This window comes from Mugil cephalus, chromosome 4 (genome assembly GCF_022458985.1).
Source record: "Mugil cephalus isolate CIBA_MC_2020 chromosome 4, CIBA_Mcephalus_1.1, whole genome shotgun sequence".
In the NCBI taxonomy this organism is placed as follows: Eukaryota; Metazoa; Chordata; class Actinopteri; order Mugiliformes; family Mugilidae; genus Mugil; species Mugil cephalus.
In genome coordinates, this window is record NC_061773.1 from 2,583,427 (window position 1) to 2,605,154 (window position 21,728).

The 21,728-nt window shown below is 40.5% G+C and overlaps 3 protein-coding genes and 1 long non-coding RNA gene across 4 annotated transcripts in view; 2 read left to right on the forward strand and 2 right to left on the reverse strand.

Moving 5' to 3' along the window:
- Positions 1-90: 90 nt before the first annotated feature.
- On the forward strand, positions 91-3,520 carry il19l (interleukin 19 like). The gene is made up of 5 exons (XM_047583706.1): positions 91-2,071; positions 2,167-2,229; positions 2,364-2,516; positions 2,625-2,687; positions 3,059-3,520. Exons 1-5 carry the CDS (start codon positions 1,913-1,915, stop codon positions 3,149-3,151), a joined length of 531 nt encoding a protein of 176 aa, XP_047439662.1. The 5' UTR covers positions 91-1,912; the 3' UTR covers positions 3,152-3,520.
- LOC125007107 lies at positions 2,695-12,947 on the reverse strand. The gene is made up of 4 exons (XR_007112653.1): positions 12,854-12,947; positions 10,933-11,004; positions 6,576-6,667; positions 2,695-3,127 (listed from the first exon to the last, which is right to left on the reverse strand). It is a non-coding gene; the product is annotated as an uncharacterized LOC125007107 (long non-coding RNA).
- On the forward strand, positions 12,409-14,929 carry il10 (interleukin 10). Its single transcript, XM_047583705.1, has 5 exons — positions 12,409-13,133; positions 13,302-13,361; positions 13,498-13,662; positions 14,326-14,388; positions 14,493-14,929. Exons 1-5 carry the CDS (start codon positions 12,969-12,971, stop codon positions 14,586-14,588), a joined length of 549 nt encoding a protein of 182 aa, XP_047439661.1. The 5' UTR covers positions 12,409-12,968; the 3' UTR covers positions 14,589-14,929.
- A 4,127-nt stretch (positions 14,930-19,056) lies between these two features.
- The window catches only part of mapkapk2a (MAPK activated protein kinase 2a), a 31,100-nt gene continuing 28,428 nt past the window's right edge, over positions 19,057-21,728 (reverse strand). Inside the window, exons 9-10 of the mRNA XM_047583007.1 lie at positions 21,631-21,711; positions 19,057-20,848 (exon numbers count right to left, since the gene is read on the reverse strand). Coding sequence (XP_047438963.1) covers positions 20,699-20,848; positions 21,631-21,711 — 231 coding nt within the window. The 3' untranslated portion in view covers positions 19,057-20,698. The remainder of the gene's footprint in view (positions 20,849-21,630; positions 21,712-21,728) is intronic.

The following is a 21,728-nucleotide window of genomic DNA, read 5'->3' on the forward strand; positions in this document are numbered from 1 at the left end:
TCTTTCTGATACACTTCACTGGTCATGTTCCCTCAGTGGACACTGTTAACAGCAATTTGGGGAAGATGCCTTTTAAGGGAATCGGTCTGTTACTGATAATAACTGTTTTGCCTGTATTAGGAATGTGTATGTAGACATATAGACACTAGAGATGTCCATTCTCAGTTCAAGCTATCCTGTTGATAGACAACTTGAATCCAAAAAAATAAAATCAGCATTGAAATAAGCGAATTAATTAAATAATATAAAGTCAGGGGGGAATGGCAGCCTAATGTTTAAGACAAACACGTCATACAAAACGCAGTCATCACGGTTTAACTAGTGGCCCTGTCACTGCTCTCCATCATAAATTAATAAATAAAAGTTAATAATTATAGATTATAGATGAAATAAGTGATGAATCTAGATTGGTTGTCACTGATACCAGATCAGTTTGGGCAGTGACTATCTGACTTCTTTTTACTTCAAAGAGTTTCAGAGAATTCTCGCAAAATCTGTTCAAGCAGAAATAAACGAGAGCTCCTACACAGCACCAGGACATGCCTACTGGACTGAAGTCATAACTCTGCCTAAAATAATGCTAAAGCATCATATGATTCCAAATAAGGCCAAAGACATATATATTTATTTTTCCCTTTTCTGACCTATGTACACAGAGTCAGACGTTTTTAGATAATCTGAGGTTTTGCTGGCGTCAGAAAGCTTAGCCCTGACCTCTAGTGGTTCATAAAATCTCATTCTTGCGCTGTGATGAGTACTCACATAGATCTGAATTATAGATCGACTGCACAGGATGATGACATATACCTCCTAAAGGGAATTTTTTGTGCTGTCTTATTTACAGTTATAGATTCATACAGTTGTTTCAGAGTGACTTCACAAAGCAGGTTATTCTTGTTCTACTCTTCTTTCCAGTGGAGTTCCCTCCAGAGGATTTTCTCTCACTACAACTGAATTTTCTAGCAGTCATCATAAGTTGGCCCGGGGCGCAGGTGAGCAGGTCTGGTTGGTGTTTCTGAAAAGGACTTGTGGGAAGTGATAGGGAAACAAAAAGTGGGGTGACGCAAACCAATGTGCAATGTTTGAGAAAAGACCTAGTGACTCATCACAAGTCTAAAACAGAAACAAATAAATATTCATGAAAATTCCCACACAATATGTTTTAAAAGATCATAAGTCAAATAAGGCAATGAATTAATAAGGAGGAGAAGAATAATGAATCTAATCTGATAACAATTACACAGCATGTCAGTGATGGTGAAGGCCTTTTTCCACAGTGGCCACATTACACCACAGAGAAGAGGAAGTCTTCCATCATTCCCTTTCCTTTTCTTCTAATCAGGCCTTGTGACATCAGGTGACATTTCATTTAATTGCAACAAACTTCCTCCTCCTGTAAAACTAACCTGTGTGCAGGTGGATGCATGCATGCGTGTGTGTGTGTGTGTGCGTGTCACTACCAGGTAAAATCCCCTTCTCTCCTCTATAAGAGGAGAGAGGATGGAGACACGAAGACACGAAGACACTTCACCAGGAATCTGAGGAACACAGACACAGGTGAGTTGAGACTCATGTGCTGCTGCTCTGGGTCACAGTGGCGGGTGATAGAATCTGAACACTAAAGTTGGATGAACATGACATAATGTTAATGCCAGGGATTTTAAAACAAGATAAGTAAGGGCTTTGGCTCTTAGTGTATATGCATTTTTTTCTGTTTTAAATGTGTAGTGAAAACTCCTACTGTCACCTTATATTGATTGTTTATTGACATTTTGAAATGTGTGAGTCTGTTCTACTTTTGTCTATTTTGAACACTATGGGAAACTGTGGTGGACATTTTGTTCTGCTTCTTCACTTAAGAGACAGTTCCTGTTGTAAATGAAATGTTTCTTGTTGCCAGATAACCGTAGTGATGAACATGCTGCCCGCCTGCCTCACCTGCCTGCTCCTCCTGCTCCTCAGCGGTCTGAGTGAACCCGTGGGGGCCGGAAGTTTGCATCTGGACAGCTGCTCTGTCAATGTTCACACACAAGAACTGCGCAAATATTATTCTGACATTCAAGTAAATGCGGTGAGTTGAATACAAATGAAAGCCTCCTATTCACCCAGCTCCTCAAGTTTCAGAAGGTGGTTCTGACTTGATCTTTTGTGTCTTGTATTCAACAGCTGTCAGGAGACACTGAAATCGGAGTGAAAATTCTGGATAGGTCTCTTATGAAAAATGTTCAGGTGAGGAGTTGGACTTAAATATGTGCTTTCCATTGTTCATATTTCTCTGTCCTCATCCAAGTATGTCTCAATGCCATGATAACAGTGTATGAGTGGAACAGTACAAATTACTCCGACCTTTGTGCGTCTATCAGGAGGGCCAGATGTGCTGCTTCATGCGTCTAGTGTTGCGCTTCTACGTTGAGAGAGTGTTCAGTAACTACATCTCTTCTGAGCCGCAGCAACGACGCAGCTCCAGTGCTCTGGCCAACGCCTTCATCACCATCAGAAGAGACATTCATAAATGTGTATGTTCACTTCCATGTTCACTCACAATACTTTAATTTCATTAAAAAAAAAAAAAAAAAAAAAAAAAGCAATGAGTTGTACTGATGGTTGTGTTCCGCTCTGTGCAGCACTGCAACTGCGCAGAAGAAACCCAGAGAACAATTGATGCTGTGCATGCTGAGTTTATCAAGGTAGACAAACTACTCACCTGAATGAAATTCAGTGTTTTGTGTCCTACATGTCAACTGACAGCAGGTGGTGCTAACTGTATTTCTGAATGTCCCACAATTTTTGTTGTCACAAATGCTACACAGTCTGCTCTGATAGTTAAATGAAAAATTATGAAACATACGGTTTTTATTTTCTTAAAAACACGTTGAATGTTTCAGGCCATAAATAAGAACCCCATTGTATTTATTTCTTGTTTTCTTAAGTGGGGTTAAGGGAAAACGAAACCATTAGAAAAGCCTTTACTCACAGTCATAGTCTGTGAATATTCACGCTAATCTCTCTGCTTCTTCTTTTCTCTTGCTCCTCTCTCCTTCACCTTAACGCTGAGCAGCTTCAGATAAACCAGGCGGCAAAGAAGGCAGTGGGGGAGCTGAACACTGTCCTGGAGTGGCTGGAGACGCTGGAACAGAAAACACATACATGATACAGACACGCCGCTCTTTACCTGCTAATGAGCACAATGTTGTTGATTTAACTTTTGTGCCATTTTGCATTGTACTTGAATTAACTTTATAAGTTATTTTTATCCACAAAGACGTGGGCTGATGCAATATTTATAATTACCAAAATGCACTGTAGAAGTATAGTATGTATGTTTATCAGACATAGGAAAACTGTTAGGGTGTGCTTTTACTGTAAGGTTACCATGCAGACTAAAATACTGGTTAAATATCAAGCTTTTATGACAACCTTTAACAAAATAAATAAATAAAATAAATATTTTCTGAAGTTTGCCTTGTGTCAAAACATGTCTGCTGTGTGTTACCACCTAGTGGTGAACAATGGAATAAAGTGTTTCCTTGACAAGGAAGAAAGAAGATGAATGTCCTGATTATTTGTGTGTGTGCTTCCTTTCAAACACTATTCAGGATTTATCCCACAGTTTGCACTTGTTCCATGTCTGTGCAGCTGAGGTCAGGACTGGCATTAATCAACAGCCATTCAATTAAAAAGGAGATATCTATGATATGCTGGATGAATACCTGGTAATTTATTTGTGTTCAGATACGCCAAAGCTTCAAATCAGGCATAACATTATGACCACCTTCCTAATATCTCCCTTGTGCCTCCACAACAGTTGTGTCTCATCAGAGAATGTACATGGGTCTTCTGAGGATGTCCTGCTGTGTCTGGTAACAGAATGTTGTTAGTGGGGGTCTTTGGGTCCTATGGGTTGAGGGGAGGGGCCTCTTGATCAGTTTGGGATCTAGTGAATTTGGATGCCAGGTCAACACCTTGTGCTGTTCTACATGTTTTTTTATTCTTCCTAAACCATTTGTGTGTGTGTCTGTGTCAGGCTGCATCCTGCTGCCATCAAGGAGTGTCATTGCTGTGGGTTGCTATGGCTGATCATGCACCATAGCTTCAAGGCAACTCATTGTGACTGACTTATTAGTTGTGCTCCTCCTCTGAGTTCCTGGATGAGTTTGAATGATTTTAATACTATATGATTCGTCATATTTGCTCCTATGCATAATGTGAGCTAGGATGTTGAATGTATAGAAGCTACATGTGTCAGTGACAGGGTGACAGGCTTCGCCATTAACAAAATGTAAGTGCATTTATTCAAGTACAGAGTGTCCCATAAGTCTGGAATAGAAGTCACTTTAGGTCCATTTCACCAAAAGGTATGTGGAAAAAAATAGAGCTTTAAAACTAGAGACTATGTTTTGCAGGCACCAAAAACCATAAGTTTAAAACCGCAGCACGCATGACTGTGTATCATCCAGGTCAGAAAGACAAACCGTAACAACATGCAACAACATGTACCATGTCCAACATCCAGGGCAACAGGCCTTAGTGACCGCCACATGAACACACACAAACTCTGCTATTCTGGAGAATCATTTAAAGAAACAATGCTGTGCTTCCTGTTTGTGACATATTAAACTGTCTTGCTGTTTTGTGTTCTTCCATGTAACAGAAGTCAGAAGACAGTGAATTACAAGTGAAACATCTGACTTGGTGCAATCTGTGCTTGCGGTTTCAATTTTCCAGACATTACTAAGATGGATCATCCATATATCAATGTGTTCATATGGGTCCATATGGGTCCGGCCGACCTTTTTGTGTTTCTTTCAGGAGAGTCAGACGAGAGGGCAAAACTGGAGGCCCAAAAGCCCCCATAGTTTAACGGAAGAAGTTAGGATCAGTTAACTACAATGTGTGCATGTCGCATGTGTCCAGCCACAGTCATTCGTGTTTTGATTTTTATCACTTCAAGAAATAAAGAAACTATGATTCATCTATGAAACATTTTTAGAGTACTGTACTTTCATCCTCCATCAGATTAGTTTATAGCCTCTCAGATTATCTGTTATTTGTGTTGTGTTCCATGCTGCTATTACCCGATACTGCAGCATGGTGCACTCCCATCTGAGAAATATGCCTTTAATAAACAGTAAATTTTGCATAAGCATGATTCACTCGTTGAAAAGGTCAGTCCAGGCTCAGGGCCATCAAAACATCCTGACTATGACTCATTAAATGGGCTTACAGTAAGATAACGGAGCACACTGTAAGACCTCTGAACAACACGCAACATTTGTTTGACTTGAGGCCTTGTTGAACACTGGTGATGATGTCTCCTTAGCATCATTTATCGGGCAGCCATATGTCACACACTGTTTCAAATAACTAAACTATACTAAACTAAACAAAAACTGACCTTTGAATTTGTATCAACATTACATTAACTACTCCCACAAGAAGAAAAATCTATCTATATATATTTGACGTGTCTTTTAGTGTCCTAGTTAGGACCATTACTGCAGCCAGACACCAGGTGGAGCTCTACTTGCTTGGGCTTCATTTCTAGAAGAACTGTTCCATCTCCGTCTTTATACAGACTGTGATGAAAAGGTGACAATTAGATTAGGGTTAGGTGTGTGTGTGTGTGTGTGTGTGTGTGTCCAGTTTGAATGTCATAAATGTTAATGAATAGAATCAGTGTGGCTCTGAAGCAGTGTTGTATGTTAGGTAAGGGGTATGATTCCTCCTTCCAGCAGCTTCACCATTTGGTTCATAGTTAATGAAGTTAAAGAGGATCTGTTCTATTTGAACTTAACAAGAGACTGTAAATATGTATACCATGTTGGATAGCATGTCCTTACACATATGTGTGTGTGCGTGTGTGTGTGTGTGTGTATTTTTGAGTTTGGTATAAACTTTAAATGAACAAAAGAGATCTTAAAGAGGTTGTCAGAAGCAGACAGTAATCTGTTAAAAGACAGACATACACTCTGACTAGTACTGTACAGGATAAATACCTTACATAAAAATGGACACTGTAATGTCATGGCCAGGTGATGATGACTTTGTAGTGTTATTATGTACTACAACCATGTGACCAGAAAAGTGTGTTGACATGTAACATCGTCACAAGCCCATGAAGAATACGCAAGAGTATTTATGCTGTGCATGCAATATGACTGTGTTGCTTTTATTTTGAAAAGCCATGATGTATTATTTATGTCATGGCACTGTTATAATCTGCGATCATTAATTCTTCGAAAAGGATGATTAAAACAGCTTCTTGCAATCTATTAATCATTTATTGAGATTTATTGAGATACAGAAAATGATTCATGTAGCTACATGGTCCCTCCTTGGTGCATCGAAGCTTTCCAAAGAGGACAAAGTTTCCAACATTCGAATGCGTTATATCCAAAACTACAGATCTGTTGTGTTTTATTTTCCTCTTCCACACCAAAATTCATAACTTTTAATAAATATTTACAGAATATTCTTATACTTCTGATTACCAGTAGCAGCTAACCAACATATATAATTAACTGCTTTTTATAGTGGGAGAAAATTAATATTGAGCAGAATTAAGTTCAAGTTACCATTTGGCTCGGCCCTCCAACACAGATCAGCTTTTTCATGTGGCCCCTTGTAGAAAATAATTGCCCAGCCCTGCGCAAGAGGATCCAAACGTCTGAGACAAACAGTGAAGAGAAATTTAGCAGAAAAGAAAAACATCTGAAATGCCAATAAATAAATAACTTCTGAAGAATGTACAGGAGAATTTGTTGGCAGCACACAAGCTGCATGGATTCCACAGATTTGCACATGATGAACAATGTTATTCCAACATAATATGCCGAGGTCCCACCAACATTCTTGTATGAAAGCATTATCCTGCTGCAGTATGAATCCTTTTCTACAACAACACAAACCAGATCACTCTCTGTGAAGGATGGAGAGGTGGGCCTTGGTCAGTGGAGAGTAGAGTCTATGTGGTGCAGGTGTGAACTTCCAGAGTCCCTCAAAGTTTGGCCCATGTCCATGGCCCCCAAATTGCTACCCGGGTGCAGCCCTTTAGAGGCTGCAGTCCACTTCTCTGACTGTGCACGCTACTGTGTGGACAATTGGTCAAATGCAGAATGCAGAATGATCATTCCCCATATGGGATCAAAACATGACATATTATTAAATTATCATTATCTCACCCAACTGTCTTCTGACATGCAGGTTTATGTTACTTCCACACGTCAAATTTAGACTCATCAGTTTTAAGCCACCCACTGTAAAATGACAGTTTGTCTTACTTCTCCCAAAGTGTTTGTGTCCTTGATAGACCTTGTGTCACCAAGGTGTGTCAGTCACTGCCACCTTAGAAACCTTCAGTCTAGTCATGAATTGACATGGAGAAAGACCCTCCTTGTTCTGAGTAAGCAGTTGACACTGCTACTTATTACTTCCTCTGTAATCTTGAGCCACAACCTTAATTATATCCAGAGAACAAGAGCTGTGAACTGACTTACTTAAACAAGCCCTTGAGGAGTAGGTAAACCTTTCATCAACCTCAACCTTTCATCCAAATGCTGCATTAATAGCATTAATAAAGGGTTACAACTGAGTTCAGTCTGGTGGCTGCATTGAGGGGGGTGACTCTGGGACGCTGGAGCTCACTGTTAAGCCTTCTTGAGGTGTTGTGGGCCTAAGTTAACGAAACATCGGTGACTCACTGCACACTGCCTACTGTTGCTAGTTAGGCTAATTTGCTGGTGTTTTCTTGTGTGTAACTTTTGATCTTTGCAGAGGGGAGGAATGTTGTTTGAAGCATAGTTGCATGTCCCATTATTTCTTACTTACTGCTGACGGTTAGGCTAATTAGCTGGTGTGTGATAGAGCTATTTTGACATAGGCAGAAGGAAGAGATGCCTGGTCCAGTATGGTCACATTCCCATCATTTCGTACCTGCTGCTGGTGGCTAGGCTAATTAACTGGTGTTTTCTACTGTTCTAATTCTGTGGCTAGGCTAACTGTATCTCGTTTCTGACATAGGCAGAAGGAAGAGATGTGTGATCGATTGTGGTCACATTCCCATCATCTCTATTACCTACTGCTGATGGCTAGGTTAGTTAGTAGCTGACCACTGGTCTGCTGCTTGGTTGTCCAGTTGGACCAGGCTTCTCGTCCTGTGTATTAATGAATATCAGATGTGACAAAGATTTGCATCAGCTTGATACCTGGAATTGATCAGAAACTTGAGCAAAACTCATTTTGCATATCAGTCCCTTTTCCACAATGTTTCTACATCCTCAAAACCTTCTGGTTGATCCCACTTAGGTTGACAATGGCACATGTTTCTGATTTGGCCTCTAACACCTGGACCCCACTGTATGCGCTCTATTCCCATCTGTCCATGTATCAGGTTCCATGTAGCTTGACATCTGGGCAAGAGCAGACAGACAGAACCAGCATGCAATGAAACTGTGAGTCATTCTTTAAATCTATTTTAGAAACTGTGTTATTTTTTACTTTCACTAATTCAGCATTTAAATGTTTAAAAAAACATGGGAAAATATGAGCTGTCACAATGAGCGGCACTTACATAAATGCGGTTAACACCATCGCAGGAGCGCATGCGAATGGCCATATGCAGGTATTTGCTTACGCACTCACACTCAAACACACCAAATAATACTAACGGCTTGGAGAAAGAAGTGCAACGCATCAAGCCAATCCTTGAAACAGAAAGAAAGATCTTCTTGTCCTGCTGATCATGTCCAGGTCAACTAAAAGCCACGTGAGGAGGGAATTTTGAACTTATCGCCACTCTAGAGGCTTGCTCAACAGATGCAGAGGGCTACTTAAGTTCCAGGTTATGGAAAAATATTCCCTTAAAGTTGCTTGCTCAGCTCTGCAGAAATGATAACGTTTCTGAGGACGTCTTGAAGGTCACATTTGCATGATATATTTTACATCAGCATAGACGGATGTACCACAGATGTATATCTGGATTCAGAAATATTACTAATAAAGGGACAGCTCACATTCACCATGATGCTAGAACTATGTGGATGACAAATCATTTATTGGAAGTTCTGTGGGGTCTATATTGTGCATTACTCATATGAAACTCCAAGAAATTTGCCTGCAAATACTGCACAGTCAGCAAAATGGGAAGTCACCCACCAAGATGTCACATCAGGTATCAGATCCATTAAAATGCGAATCTGGGAGGGTGACTCGGTGAGAAGAGCGTCACTATGTTGTAACAACCACAGCACAGTAAATATACAGTACACAACTAAGATTCCTCTCTTCTTTGAAGCTTTATGAGGAGACCGGACATTAAGAAACACACACTGGTGGTTCAGAACAGCACCTCAACAAAAACAATAACAAAGATCTGGGAAGGATTTAGGCTTACACACACACACAAAAAAAAACAACTCACACAGTAAACTGACAACCAGTGTGAAACTGAAAGAGGAATGTGGTGAAGAATCTCTTTGCAACGAAAGATAGATTTCCTCTAAAGATGACAGTTTTTTATATGCACTAGGCAGACCAAAAAAAAAAAACCGCACAAACATCGAAAATGTGACGCACAAGGTCGAGGAAATGTAAAGGCAAAGCTGCCGTGCATCTCATCAGGTCTGCAAAGTACAAAAATTCACAGCCAGGATAACGTGCAACAAGCACTCATCGCTGTTTTGTCACTGTATCTATGTCAGGGTTAAGGCTTAGAGACAAGGTGTTCCGTTTTAATTCCTGTTCTAACTGGGCTGAATAGACTGAATATGATATCAGCAGTTTGGTTTCAGGTAATGTGCTGAGAAGCGCTGACTTCAGCTTCTGAGCAGCGGTGTGTGACAACATCAGAAACTGGAGGTTTAGGAGGTAAGGGGTTAAGACCAGCGAGTACAAAGAGACACCCTCACCACATGAGTACCTGATCGGCACCAGAACAGAGAACTTTCTGCTGAGTGTTACTCAGTGATCAGCAACAGAGTGATGCCTGTTAGATAAGATTTAACTGACTAACTTAGCCCCTTTCATTTGTTTTAAGGAGGCTATATGAACAGGACACTGAGAGGGGCACTGATTTCTGGTAAAGAGTGTGATCAGAATTAGCTGACACATCAGGCGATAGCCTTCGTCTGGTTTACAGTGAATTTTAACAGGCTACTACTGTATGAACTATATAAGGTTTTTCTAACTCTGGAGAGAAAGAGAAAACAAAAACAGAACAATTGCACACCCACTTCGTTAGTTGTGACAGATATCATAAGCAACACTCGACGCAGATGAAGTAATACAATGACACCCCACTTCTGTGAACAGCTGTCTAAATACCTCAATGATCGAGCATGACATTGGTTGTGTCACAGAGGTTTATCAAGTCAGTTCTAGACAAAACGCTATGAGTCGAGTGCAGGGAAGAAGAAGGAGTTCTGACTGACAGCTTTAAACCGGTAATATACGACCACAGACTCAAAAGTAAACTTGGCATTATATGCAAGTGCAAGCACATGAAATAATGAAATCACGTAGCGAAATGCACAGAGCATACATGCATGCACTCACACACACAGACAGTCAGTGCCAAAGTAAGAGGGGTTTCCCATAAACTGGTGACTCATTCATTTTAGGGTCGTATGTATATATATGTGTGTATATATGTATATATATAAATATATATATACTATATATACTGTATATATACTAATTCAAACACTTGTTCTCCACTTCTAGTTTTTGTTGCTCTTTGTCCTTTCCTGTACCGCATCTGAGTTGCATATGTGTGTCTATAAGTGACTGGAAATTGCACAGTAACATTAAAATGCCATTTGATGGATGACATACCGCCATCAGGGTGTGGTAGGGCACAGTTGCTCAGCTAAATTTAATAATGTTAAAGAGAGAATTTGGGCCACGTTAGGTAGTGATCCGTCCTCTGTGTATTACCGACAGTTGATGGTGATCCCCAGTTGGGAGAGGCAAACAGGAGTACCAGCGCGGAAGCCGGGCAATGAACCGCTGTGGACGGAGAAAATATATTTTAGCTAGCGAAAACAAGGCCCAGATCAAAAAAAACTATATAGCATTCACACAAATATATGCGCCATTATCGCTTGCAACTCTGGTGTTTTAATGTGTTAATTCTGACCTGAAGTGGCACAATGCAGTCACACAAGCATCCAACCGATCAGTGTAGTGGTAGAAACTCCAGGGTTCCGCAAAAACCACAGTTTTTGTCAAAAGAGTCTGGTGTCATTTTTTTTATCAGCAGTTTTAATAGATGTAAGTTACAGTTGTGCAGTTGTAATAAAAGCCAATTCAGTCTGTCGGTGAAAAGCTCCCTTTGACAGGCTGACATCAGGAAACAGTTTAATGTAAAAGACTGAATCCGAAACATTATATCCCGGAGGTTATTATTTTCATTATTATTACTGTATTTTCATTAAAATTGTAATAACACTGTTTTTTATTTACCATATTTAGTATCATCAGGTATGTGCTGCTGTGCAGTACAACTCTTCCCTTTGTTGTGAATTGATGTTAGGGCATGGAAAATGAATGATGGAAAACTGTCAGAAAAACAGTTACATCAATTTAAGTAAATTGTGATTTACTTTATCGCTATATGATGTTTATAAGTCTTGGGATTTTAAATGTTCCCTGCTACAGATCCTTTTAATAAAACTTAAACAGTTTTTAATAAATCTCTAATTCTAGTATTGCGCAACCTTTTTTGCCTGCATTGGGGTTACACTCATTCTGTCAGGCCTTGCTATTTATTTAACTTTGTGCAAAAAACATACTGTTATCTTCAGTGTTACGCATGCTTCATCTGGTAAATTAACTCCAACTCGGGTCGTTACAAATCTTTCTGCAGGTTTACTTTGAATATTGTGAAGTCTTGATCGCACAGAGGGAATCATTTCCCCCACACAAGAATTTCAAAAATTGCCAGTGTTGCCCAACATGAATGGACTAGACCAACACCTCTCTTTTGGATAAGTGGACATTCCGTTTTCGACAGAAAATATACTGAAGGGAAAATACCCCTCATCTTGCATCCAGCTATGTGATTTTTCCCCTTCATCACATAAACCTACCTCCTTTTGCCCATGCAAATGAAAAACTCAAGTATTTGCTGACTGAACCAGATAACGGAATCTTCAAGATTAACTCCGGTCACCGACTCACAAAAACAGCAGCTGCTAGTCTGTGTTCTCGTCATCAGTGTTAGTACGTATGCGCGCGTGACATACAGAGAGAATCCACAGCGTCACTCAAACCACAGCTTAATACCATTTCCATCTAATACACATTTCCTTTGTTATTGTGAAGACTGTGAGGAATGTTAGAATGTAAATCACTGATTTTAAGGCAATTTAAGCAATATTTTATTCACTTAAATATCAATTCTGGGTCCCTCATGTGCACTGACAGTGCTATGTTAGGTAACTTAACTTCTGTTTGATGGTACCACCTTAGTAATTCTGATAATAATAATGATAATAATAATAATATTAATAATAATAATAATAATAGGTTATTATTATCAATATTAAATGTGTTGCTGAGTTATATATTTAGCCGTAAAAGTATCATTCTAGGATTCAATGATTACACTGATTACAACACTGATGACAGAAAATAATGTCACATCATATTTCCATACCATGTCAAACATTTTTCCTTGACACTTGAAGATTTCAGATCTACACGAATCAACTTCATGGGTGTAACCTACACCACATATATGATTCAGAAAAAAAAAACATGTTAACTGTTGCACTTCCAGTTAGTCCCGCCTTCCTTTTGTGTCCCATTTACACTATAAAGAGGGATGCCCAGCTGATGTACACTATGCGCTCACCAGCAAGATCTTGCAGAGAATATTTCTCCTATCAGAAGTCAGAGAACTTCATCTACGTCCACTGAGGGCCTACTCTTCTCTCCAGCCAGAAGACTTCAGCAGCTTGTCCACCAGCATGACTCCTCGGTCTGTACTCCTGTCTGTCCTGGTCTTCTTGTCCTTCTTCGGCACTATCCTCTCGACTCCAATGTGCCACGACGCTTGCTGTCAATTCGTGGAGAGCTTTCCTGTCAGGCTCAAGAAGCTCAGAGAGGACTATTCACAGATCAGAGACTTCTACGTGAGTAAATGCATTAACCTCTACAGTCAGTGACACTGGCAGCTAGAGCTGCATCTTGTGCGTCAGCGTCCGTGTGATGCAGCACTTTCTCACGTCTGTGCTGAGCCTCTGCGGCTGCAGAAGCTCGTGTCATTGCGCTCTGAAAACATGTTCTTCATCCGTTTGCAGGAAGCAAACAACGACTTGGACACAGCGCTGCTGGACCAGACCGTGGAGGACTCTTTCAAGGTAAGCTCCTTTGCAAACTCACCGCCAAGGTGCAACTCAACCAGGAAACTACGCAAAGCGCACACTTTCCGACCAGACGAGCATTCTGCTAGGCGTTCAAGAGTTAACCGGCTGGTGTTGTGCTTCCCACCCACAGAGCCCATTTGCGTGCCAAGCAATGAACAGTATCTTAGAGTTTTACCTGCAAACTGTTCTGCCGACGGCCATTGCCGGGGTGACTGAAGACATCATGGACCTCAGACCACACGTGGAGTCCATACACCAGATTTTCGACCAGCTCAAAAGTGATGTCACCAGATGTGTGAGTATCCGAGACACGTGTCACTCATCCGGGGGATTCAAATATATAAATACGCACCGGTGGCGCGCTGCTGTCAGTCAGGGGGAGCGCTGCAGCGTGTTCGTCCTTTTTGAAGAGATGCTTTCGTTGTAGCGCTTGCTAAAAAATCGCAGTTAGGTCCGAAGTTAAAATAGATCTCCTGCGGTGTTAGATTATAGTTTAATGTAGCATAAATATACTGAAAAAAAAAAAAAAAAAAATCATAAGTAATAATTGGTCTCAGCTAAATATTACATTTGGAGAATTTGTGGTCAGAGATGTATGGCGTAGCTGTACGTTGATGCTGTATGTGATAATCTATCACTGACTTAAAATTCTGTATACCATCCACTGCAACAACAACAAAAAAAAGTCTTAATATTCATCCGCTTTGGCTGCAGCTTTCAGAAAGAAATAATAAGATTAACTGACCGAAACGGGAAGAGTTCAGTGAACTCAAAGAATTTTGCATTAGTCAGTGATTGCTTAAAGGCAGAAGGAGCACTCTGCACAAGTGTGCATCATCCACTTCTTGCAAAAAGGGAAGAGGAAGTGATGGAAGTTTGTCTGTAATTATCTTATCTGGGTTTGAGGACGAACACCAGAACATATGGTAACATCATATTTCTGCTGATTCTATTACAGAGACACTACTTCTCCTGCAAGAAGCAGTTTGACATCCACAACCTAAACTCTACTTACACACAGGTGAGTGTCAAGACGATAACCTAATGTATTGTTAGTGTCTCTTATGATTTTAAATTGACAGTGTTAATGCACAAATCATTTAAATGTTGCGTGTTTGTCTATAGATGGAGAGCAAAGGTCTATATAAAGCCATGGGAGAGCTGGATCTGTTGTTTAACTACATTGAGATGTATCTGGCCTCTAAACGGCGCAGACATTGAGGGGCCTCGATTTGAAGACCTGCTGACCTCTAACCAAAATACCATCTCATTCAACTCAAGGAGGGGAAAAAAAGCCTGCTACATTGTTTTGCATTTAATGCGTTATCTTCAGTGGTACTGCTGTTGTCAGATGTTGATTTTCTTGCCTACTAATTGTTGCCATTGTTGCGCTCCTAAGGAGTTTCCGTTTTAAGACCATATTGAGTCCAACACAAGTATCAAAACTCAAGAAGCTGTGATATTTATTTTTTTATTATTTTTAACATATGTATTTTATGTATTTATTATGAATTGTGCCATTTTTTAAAAAAGATTAATAAATGACTAGTTTTTAAAAACAATCCTCTTTTTGTGTTTTCTGAAACAGCTGTTGTCATTTGCCATTTAGGCCATTTAGGAATGTGTAAGTGGCAGAGCTCATCATCACATCCTGCAGTGTTGCAGTATACGTGGGGAACTATAGACAGAGCGTAAGCTCATCAGGCTGATGCTCTAACCTCAAACGTGACCCATATACAACACTTACCAGCAGCAGCTGTACCTTAACTTACCGTAACTGTAACTAGCCAGCCTCACCCTCATGGCATGTGCACACTTGCACACACGCAGACATGAATGCAAAAGCAGTCTCACTTAGTCACGTGCAGACGTGCATTAAAAGAGAACTAAGACAGAGGGTGAAATAAAGCAGCCCAGCATTAAAATCAGCAAGCTACTAGTTGTCATTTACTTGAACTATGTCGCCTTCTTCACAGTGACAGAGTCAGAGGAGTTAACTGCAGGTTTCTTCTTCTTCTTATTATCATAAGGGTATAAATCAGCACAGCACACGAATATCTGAGTAATAAGAGACGACTTTAAACAGAAACGAGTTCTGCGTCTTTTCTGCGACTTTTGAATGTGAATTACTCTGAAAGCAAAGTCACACAAACGTCTGTTAGGTTCTTACTTGACTGACTCTTGACTTGACTCAGGGCCTTGCACTGAAACTACTCTATGACATCTCATCAGTCATTTATATCGTCAGCGTGGGATGATTTGAATAGTATCATTCCAGCAATGACAGTATGAACGAAAAGATATCATTCATAACATTGGTCTCATACAGCTTGGCTGACCACGGCTTCTTGAGTATTTTATATTTTTCTTATGGATGTATCAAGTTAATCAGCCTGAGCTCTCGCTCATGTTTGCTTTAGGATTTTTGATTTCTCAAAGATAAAGAGTCAACATTCTAAATTGTCTGTGAGTTTCTTCAGATCATATCTGCCTGTTATGTAATGAGTAGGAACTTCTGTTCAGACAGAAGTACTTTAGGAGCAGGGTGAGAAAAACTCGAGCCAAAGAGTACAGTAGTGCACAAGATAATCACAACTAGTAAAAACTCCTCAACTGCAACTCTAATATTCAGATGGAGTTTTTCATCTACCTTGGGAATATGTTTACATGTCTGGGTTTAACACACATTTAAGTAAAACTACACCCACCCGCATCAAAGGCAGAATGAAAGAATATCTTCAACTGTCACCACAGACAAATCTGAGGAAACACAGGATTCTTTCAGCTCATCTCTAGTGGTTTTGGTCTAATATCATTTCTAAGTACTAGTGTTGAAGCAGTGCAGATTCACGTGAGCCCATGAAAAGAAAAGGAAATGTAACACCCATGTGAGATGTCATTTAGAATCATAAAGGTCTGTCACATTTCAGTGGAGTTTTTTGATGGGCCAGTACATGATTTTTCCTAAACAGAGATGCTAGACACAGATTTGACACTCTTTCGATTAAGAACTGACTCACAATGTGATATCCATCTATTGCATCACATGCACCACAATAAACGTGTTTGTTATCTCACCAGTCCAGATTTAAGGAGTGAGTACAAACCCACTTTTAATGATGTAGGTTAGGTAAAGCACTGATACTCCTCTTCTTCCTCCTCCTCGTCATCGCGTTGTTCCGGTGTCCTTCGCTGGAAAAGAACGAGCTTCCGGCCACGCTTTGACAAAGCTAGATTTCGCAACAGCAACAAATATAGAAGTTTAAAATTACCCGACCACTAAGATGTCACTGCTTACCGGATTTGGAGATGACCATAACAGGACATCAGGTTCCTTTAAAAGTACGCACAGAAACAAAAGGCCTTGGATTGCCACAGCTTTCACAAGCAGTCTGACTTGAGTTTTCATACATGTGTCCGGGAGTAAAATGACCTGAGAATGACTTGGGTGTGGCCTTTTGAACAGCAAAATCAAATTCCCAGGAGGGTAGTGAGGGGCCTGGAGTCCTCTCATACTGTCATTCAGTGTCAAACAGCAGTGTATGCATGACATATAGTATATCCATCTGCTGCTTATTTTGCAGCATGACAACACGGAGAAAACAACCAGTCACAAAGAACTGTCAGCGTTGATGATGGTTATACTCACAAACTGTCTCATAGATCATCAGCTTAAAGGGCTATGTTATATTACTGGATCCTACATGTTTCTTTCAGCTTGATGTATGTATCTATGACAGAAGTTTGTTTATCTTGTTTCTCCTGCTTTTTTTTCTCTCTATCTTCTCTGTTTCTACCCGGCTGGCCTTCGGCAGATGGGTCCCTCCATATGAGCTGGGTTCTGCTCAAGGTTTCTTCCTGTTAAAAGGGAGTTTTTCCTTGCCACCTACGCCCTCAGGCTGCTCTGGAGGTTGCAGGCTGGTTTTTGTGAAGCGTCTTGAGACGATTTGTATTGTTATTGGCGCTATATAAATAAAACTGAATTGAATTGAATTGGTGTGGCCCTAATGGAGCCCTGATCTCAACAGCTCAGAGTCATGAAGATGAAGAAGAGACGGACTGGAGAAGAAGTGGGGAGAGTGATCCCATCCTTTGGGATTTTTGGTTTAATTCACTAGTACGGCATGAACTGGTAAATAAAGCTGTTGTTGCAGTGCTAACTTTTCTTGTAAGATGGCAAAGATCGTGTTCCTACAAAAGAGGTGTGCTTCTAAAATAACCAGCCAAGAAGTGAAGAGAAAGAAATCAAAGCGCCCGCATTAACCACAACATGAACCCAGAGTTGTACTTGACAGTAAAAACAACTGGATTTCCAGCACATGTGAAAGATCAGCAAATGCTGTTGTACATGTAAAAACTGCTTTCCATTTGATCACGTCTGAAAGTGATCCTTGCCAAGTTCACACTGAGCTGTAGGTTTCTTGCTGAGGTAATGTGAGCCATCTCTGTCTCTGTACGGCTGCGTTGTCTGGGGCAGGTCAGTCGGCTCCGGGTACGAGAGGATGTATGTTGGCGTGTGAGAATCACTTCAAAGAAACCCTGAACCGTGTCACCACCTCAGCTGAGAAGTCTCCAGACCCAGAAAAGATGCACACAACAATGACACAATGGGGCTCAACCTGTTGCGTTTCCAAGGCACTACAAAATTCTAATTTTTCTGAAAAAAAACATCAAGCTTCCTTTCATTCATTTCATTCCTTTCATTCAAATCCTGAGGATGAGATGTTACATTTCACCTTCTTTTGAGTTTCACCTGCGTAACGAGTTGTAATAAGGGGTAACACGTCCCCTCCTCCTTTAGTAAAAAGCACGCTTGGTGGGTGTTGTGCGGTTTGTTATACGCATATTGCAGGGGGTAGAACCTCCACAGGAATACCATTATGAGGGACTCCCCTGAGGCCCCATTTACCCCCTTACCTGGCAGACACACACACGGCTGACAGAGATGACTGTTGGTTTCATCACACTCAGAGCTGGAGGCTCGGTGCCTACGGGGGCCTCGCACCTGAGGAGAAACAACCACGTGCGCTGGCGGGAAACTGTGCAAACACCCCAGTCTTGGCAAATGTGTTGACTCAATGCCACTACTGTTTTGCTACGCAAATGCGTATATTCCAGGAGTCACTCATGTAGCAAGGATGATAGAGGTTTGTCACAAGTTGAGTCTGTGCACCGTGTGTCAAAGCCACAAATCCCAAGCCGAGACAAAAACCTCGAGTCATAGGTGGAGACGTGACCAACATGAAAAGTCAAAAAGGCATAGGTCAAATAGGATCAAAAGTATGTTTCCCCTTTTCACTTCTTCATCAAATAATTTCTTTTGGAATTTGTTCTATTAGTTTTCATTAATGCTTTCACTATATTTGATTTAAAATTTAGAAAGGTGGGGAACTTGGAAGTCACAGGTGACAACGTGTACATCATTTCAAAACTTCTCTTCTCTCAGGTGGGTTAAGATGGTACTGAGCACAGAATTACAACTAGATCATTTACTGCATGGGAACAAAATAGAGACATCTCCAGCAAAGCTTTGAAATTCATGTTTAGCAACTATTGTATAGCAATAACATATGTGTGACATGTGCCCCGTTCTATATGCAGTTTAAGGGTTAAACTGAGTTCACATTAATGTGAAGTGCATCATCTTTAAATTCATTTCTTGGTCTAAAAGAACGATAAAAGAAAACAGTTTTGTGTTTTATGTTTGTTTTTTTAATCCAAAGCTGAAGCAGACAAAAGAACGGCAGATGGAGTTCAACAGATTCAATGACAGGAAAAAAAGACACATCTGTGCTTTCGACTACAAAAAATAAGTGTTGAGAGGGACAAAAAAAAAAAAAAAAAGGAAGTACGTTGTCAAAAACATTCAATCAACATTTTCACTGTGAGAAATTTATAGGTGCAATGCGACAAGTAATGTGGTGATGTGGATTTCACTAAGTGACATGGACCAAACTGACAAAATGGACAAGAGTTTCCCTATGATCCCAAGTGAGCCAGTAAGTATCCTGCAGCATTAACAGGACACTGAAAAGAGGAGGAAACCGTTATTCTCTTTGAATGTGATCACAGTTTGCTGGTGGTAAGTCAGACTGCACTCTGGAAGTGTGGAGGGTTGTTAGAGGAATTTGACCATCACACCAGATGAGTCAAAGTGAGCCTCCTCACAGTTGAGCTGGTGCAAACATCCACAACTTTAAATGGGCCGTCTGCACTGTGTACTCACTAGGCGATGCTACTGCTTCCATCATACACACAAACACTCCCTACTGTTCACATCCACAGACACAATCACTGACAACATGGTTCTAGCAATACTTCACTCTGACCAACACATCTGCATAGCATTAACCTGAAATAATGTGGCAAAGTTTGAAAATTCTGAAGCACAACATTGGTAAAAGCTTGAACTAAATGTGGTCGGTGGGGATTAAAAGTCATGTGTTGATTTAGCAATACTCGGTAAGGCCTATACTAAAGCGTTCAAAAAATAAAATAAAATAAAAAAATCCGTGAAAAAATACAGTATCAGTTGCCCCCTACTCTCCTATGAGCTACATACAGTAGAAAGATGGGCCAGCTTTTAAACGTGGCTTCTTCCTCTGCCCTAAAACTATGAACCTGAAAAACAAGTGTAGATTAAGGTAGGAGAGAGGGGCCACGAGTGAGGTGCTCTGTCAGAATGGCACACGGCCCTCGTGTGAGTGCATAGGCCTCTGTTCAACATTCACAAAGACAAACTGAACCTGACAGACTGTCCTAGTCCCAGTCCCAGGAATTAGCAACAACTTGAAGCCAATTCCAACGGTCAGGGACAGAGTCCTTACATTCTACTTGTCAGTTCAAAATATGCTTACTTTGCATGTTTGTAAAAAGAAACCTTCCCTTGTTTTAACTTTTTGGGATTTAGCCATTTCATTCAACATTCATAGGTTTGGGGCAAGAGCGAGAGTTGGGCCGTGGGGTGAACGATAACTACTGCTAATGCTAAGGCTTCCTTGTCCTTTTCCAACATTCAGGCCCACATGAGTACACAACCTGATATTTGTGAAAGAAGAGGGGAGAGGTCTCATGAACTCCCTCTCCTCCCCTTTTCTATATTTCATAATCTCTTCACTGGTGTAAAAACACAGATCCACATCCTCTCTGCCAGGGCAGAGTGCTGGGTTTGTTAAAATGGTAGAGTAATAAAAACAAACACTCTTACAAAACATTAGAATTTGCCATGAAAAATAAAACACTGAAAAAAACCATGCAATGCGACAAGTGTCGACAAATTATTGCTTCCTTTTCACAACCTGTGTTTGTATGTGCATGCATACGTGCATCTTTCAGTGGGCAGCAGCGTTTGGCACCGCCATGGCTTTGCTGGCTTTCTTCCTCCTTTTCATTAGCAGTGGATTGGATGAGTCTTCAATGGTCTTGATTTTAATTTGCTCGTAGTCAACCCTCATTGTTGCCAAGGCACTCGTCATTTCCTCCTGAAAAATGAAGAAAAGAAGGTCATTAGGCCACTGCTGTTTTCATATAGACATCCCAAACTACACTGTCGGTTCAATAAGACAGAGAAACGAGTACAAGTCACAATGAAATCACACACTTGGACAGTAATGAAGGACAAATGACTTTCATGCATATTCATTTTTAAATTATGAAGCAACATCAATGATATTTCTTGTATATCTCGCCGATGTCAGCTGGGACAGGCTCCAGCAACACCCATGACCCTAGTGAGGATGAGCAGGACGGAAGATGAGATGAGACTTCTCGTATAACTTAAAGTGTTTTTTGTTTATTAAAAAATGCTACAGGGTAGTCAAGTGCAACAAATGTGGAAGTCAGTAACTTTCTGGTAACACAGTTCTGTTAAATTAAAAATACAACTCAAGTTGCATGGCCCGTGCACCAGACTTGTCTGTTAGTCTATTTTTGACATGAGCGTCAAATCTGAAAAAAAGATGTAAATTCTGTCTTGTATTGATTCTGGTTTTGATCCATAAATGAAAAACCATATATTTTCATTATCTGTTGTGGACATACAACAAGGTGCTGTGTTCTGAAAAAAAACAACAGTGTTATAGAAAAGTAAGATTAATATAGAGATTAATAATATAGATTAATGTAGAATCAGCCTAAATAAAGTGACCAGCATTAGGGTCTTGAAAACACATTTTAGATTAGATATAAAAAAAAATAAAATAAAAATGAAGCCATGTTTCTTTGTGATGCTGCTACCATATGGGCAGAGAGCTAGATGTCTGACCTTGACATCCTCCCATGCGTCCATCTCCTCTTTGAGGACGCGGCTGGTGTGAAGCGGGGTCTGAGGAACCTCCATCGATTGCTGCAGGAGGACATTCA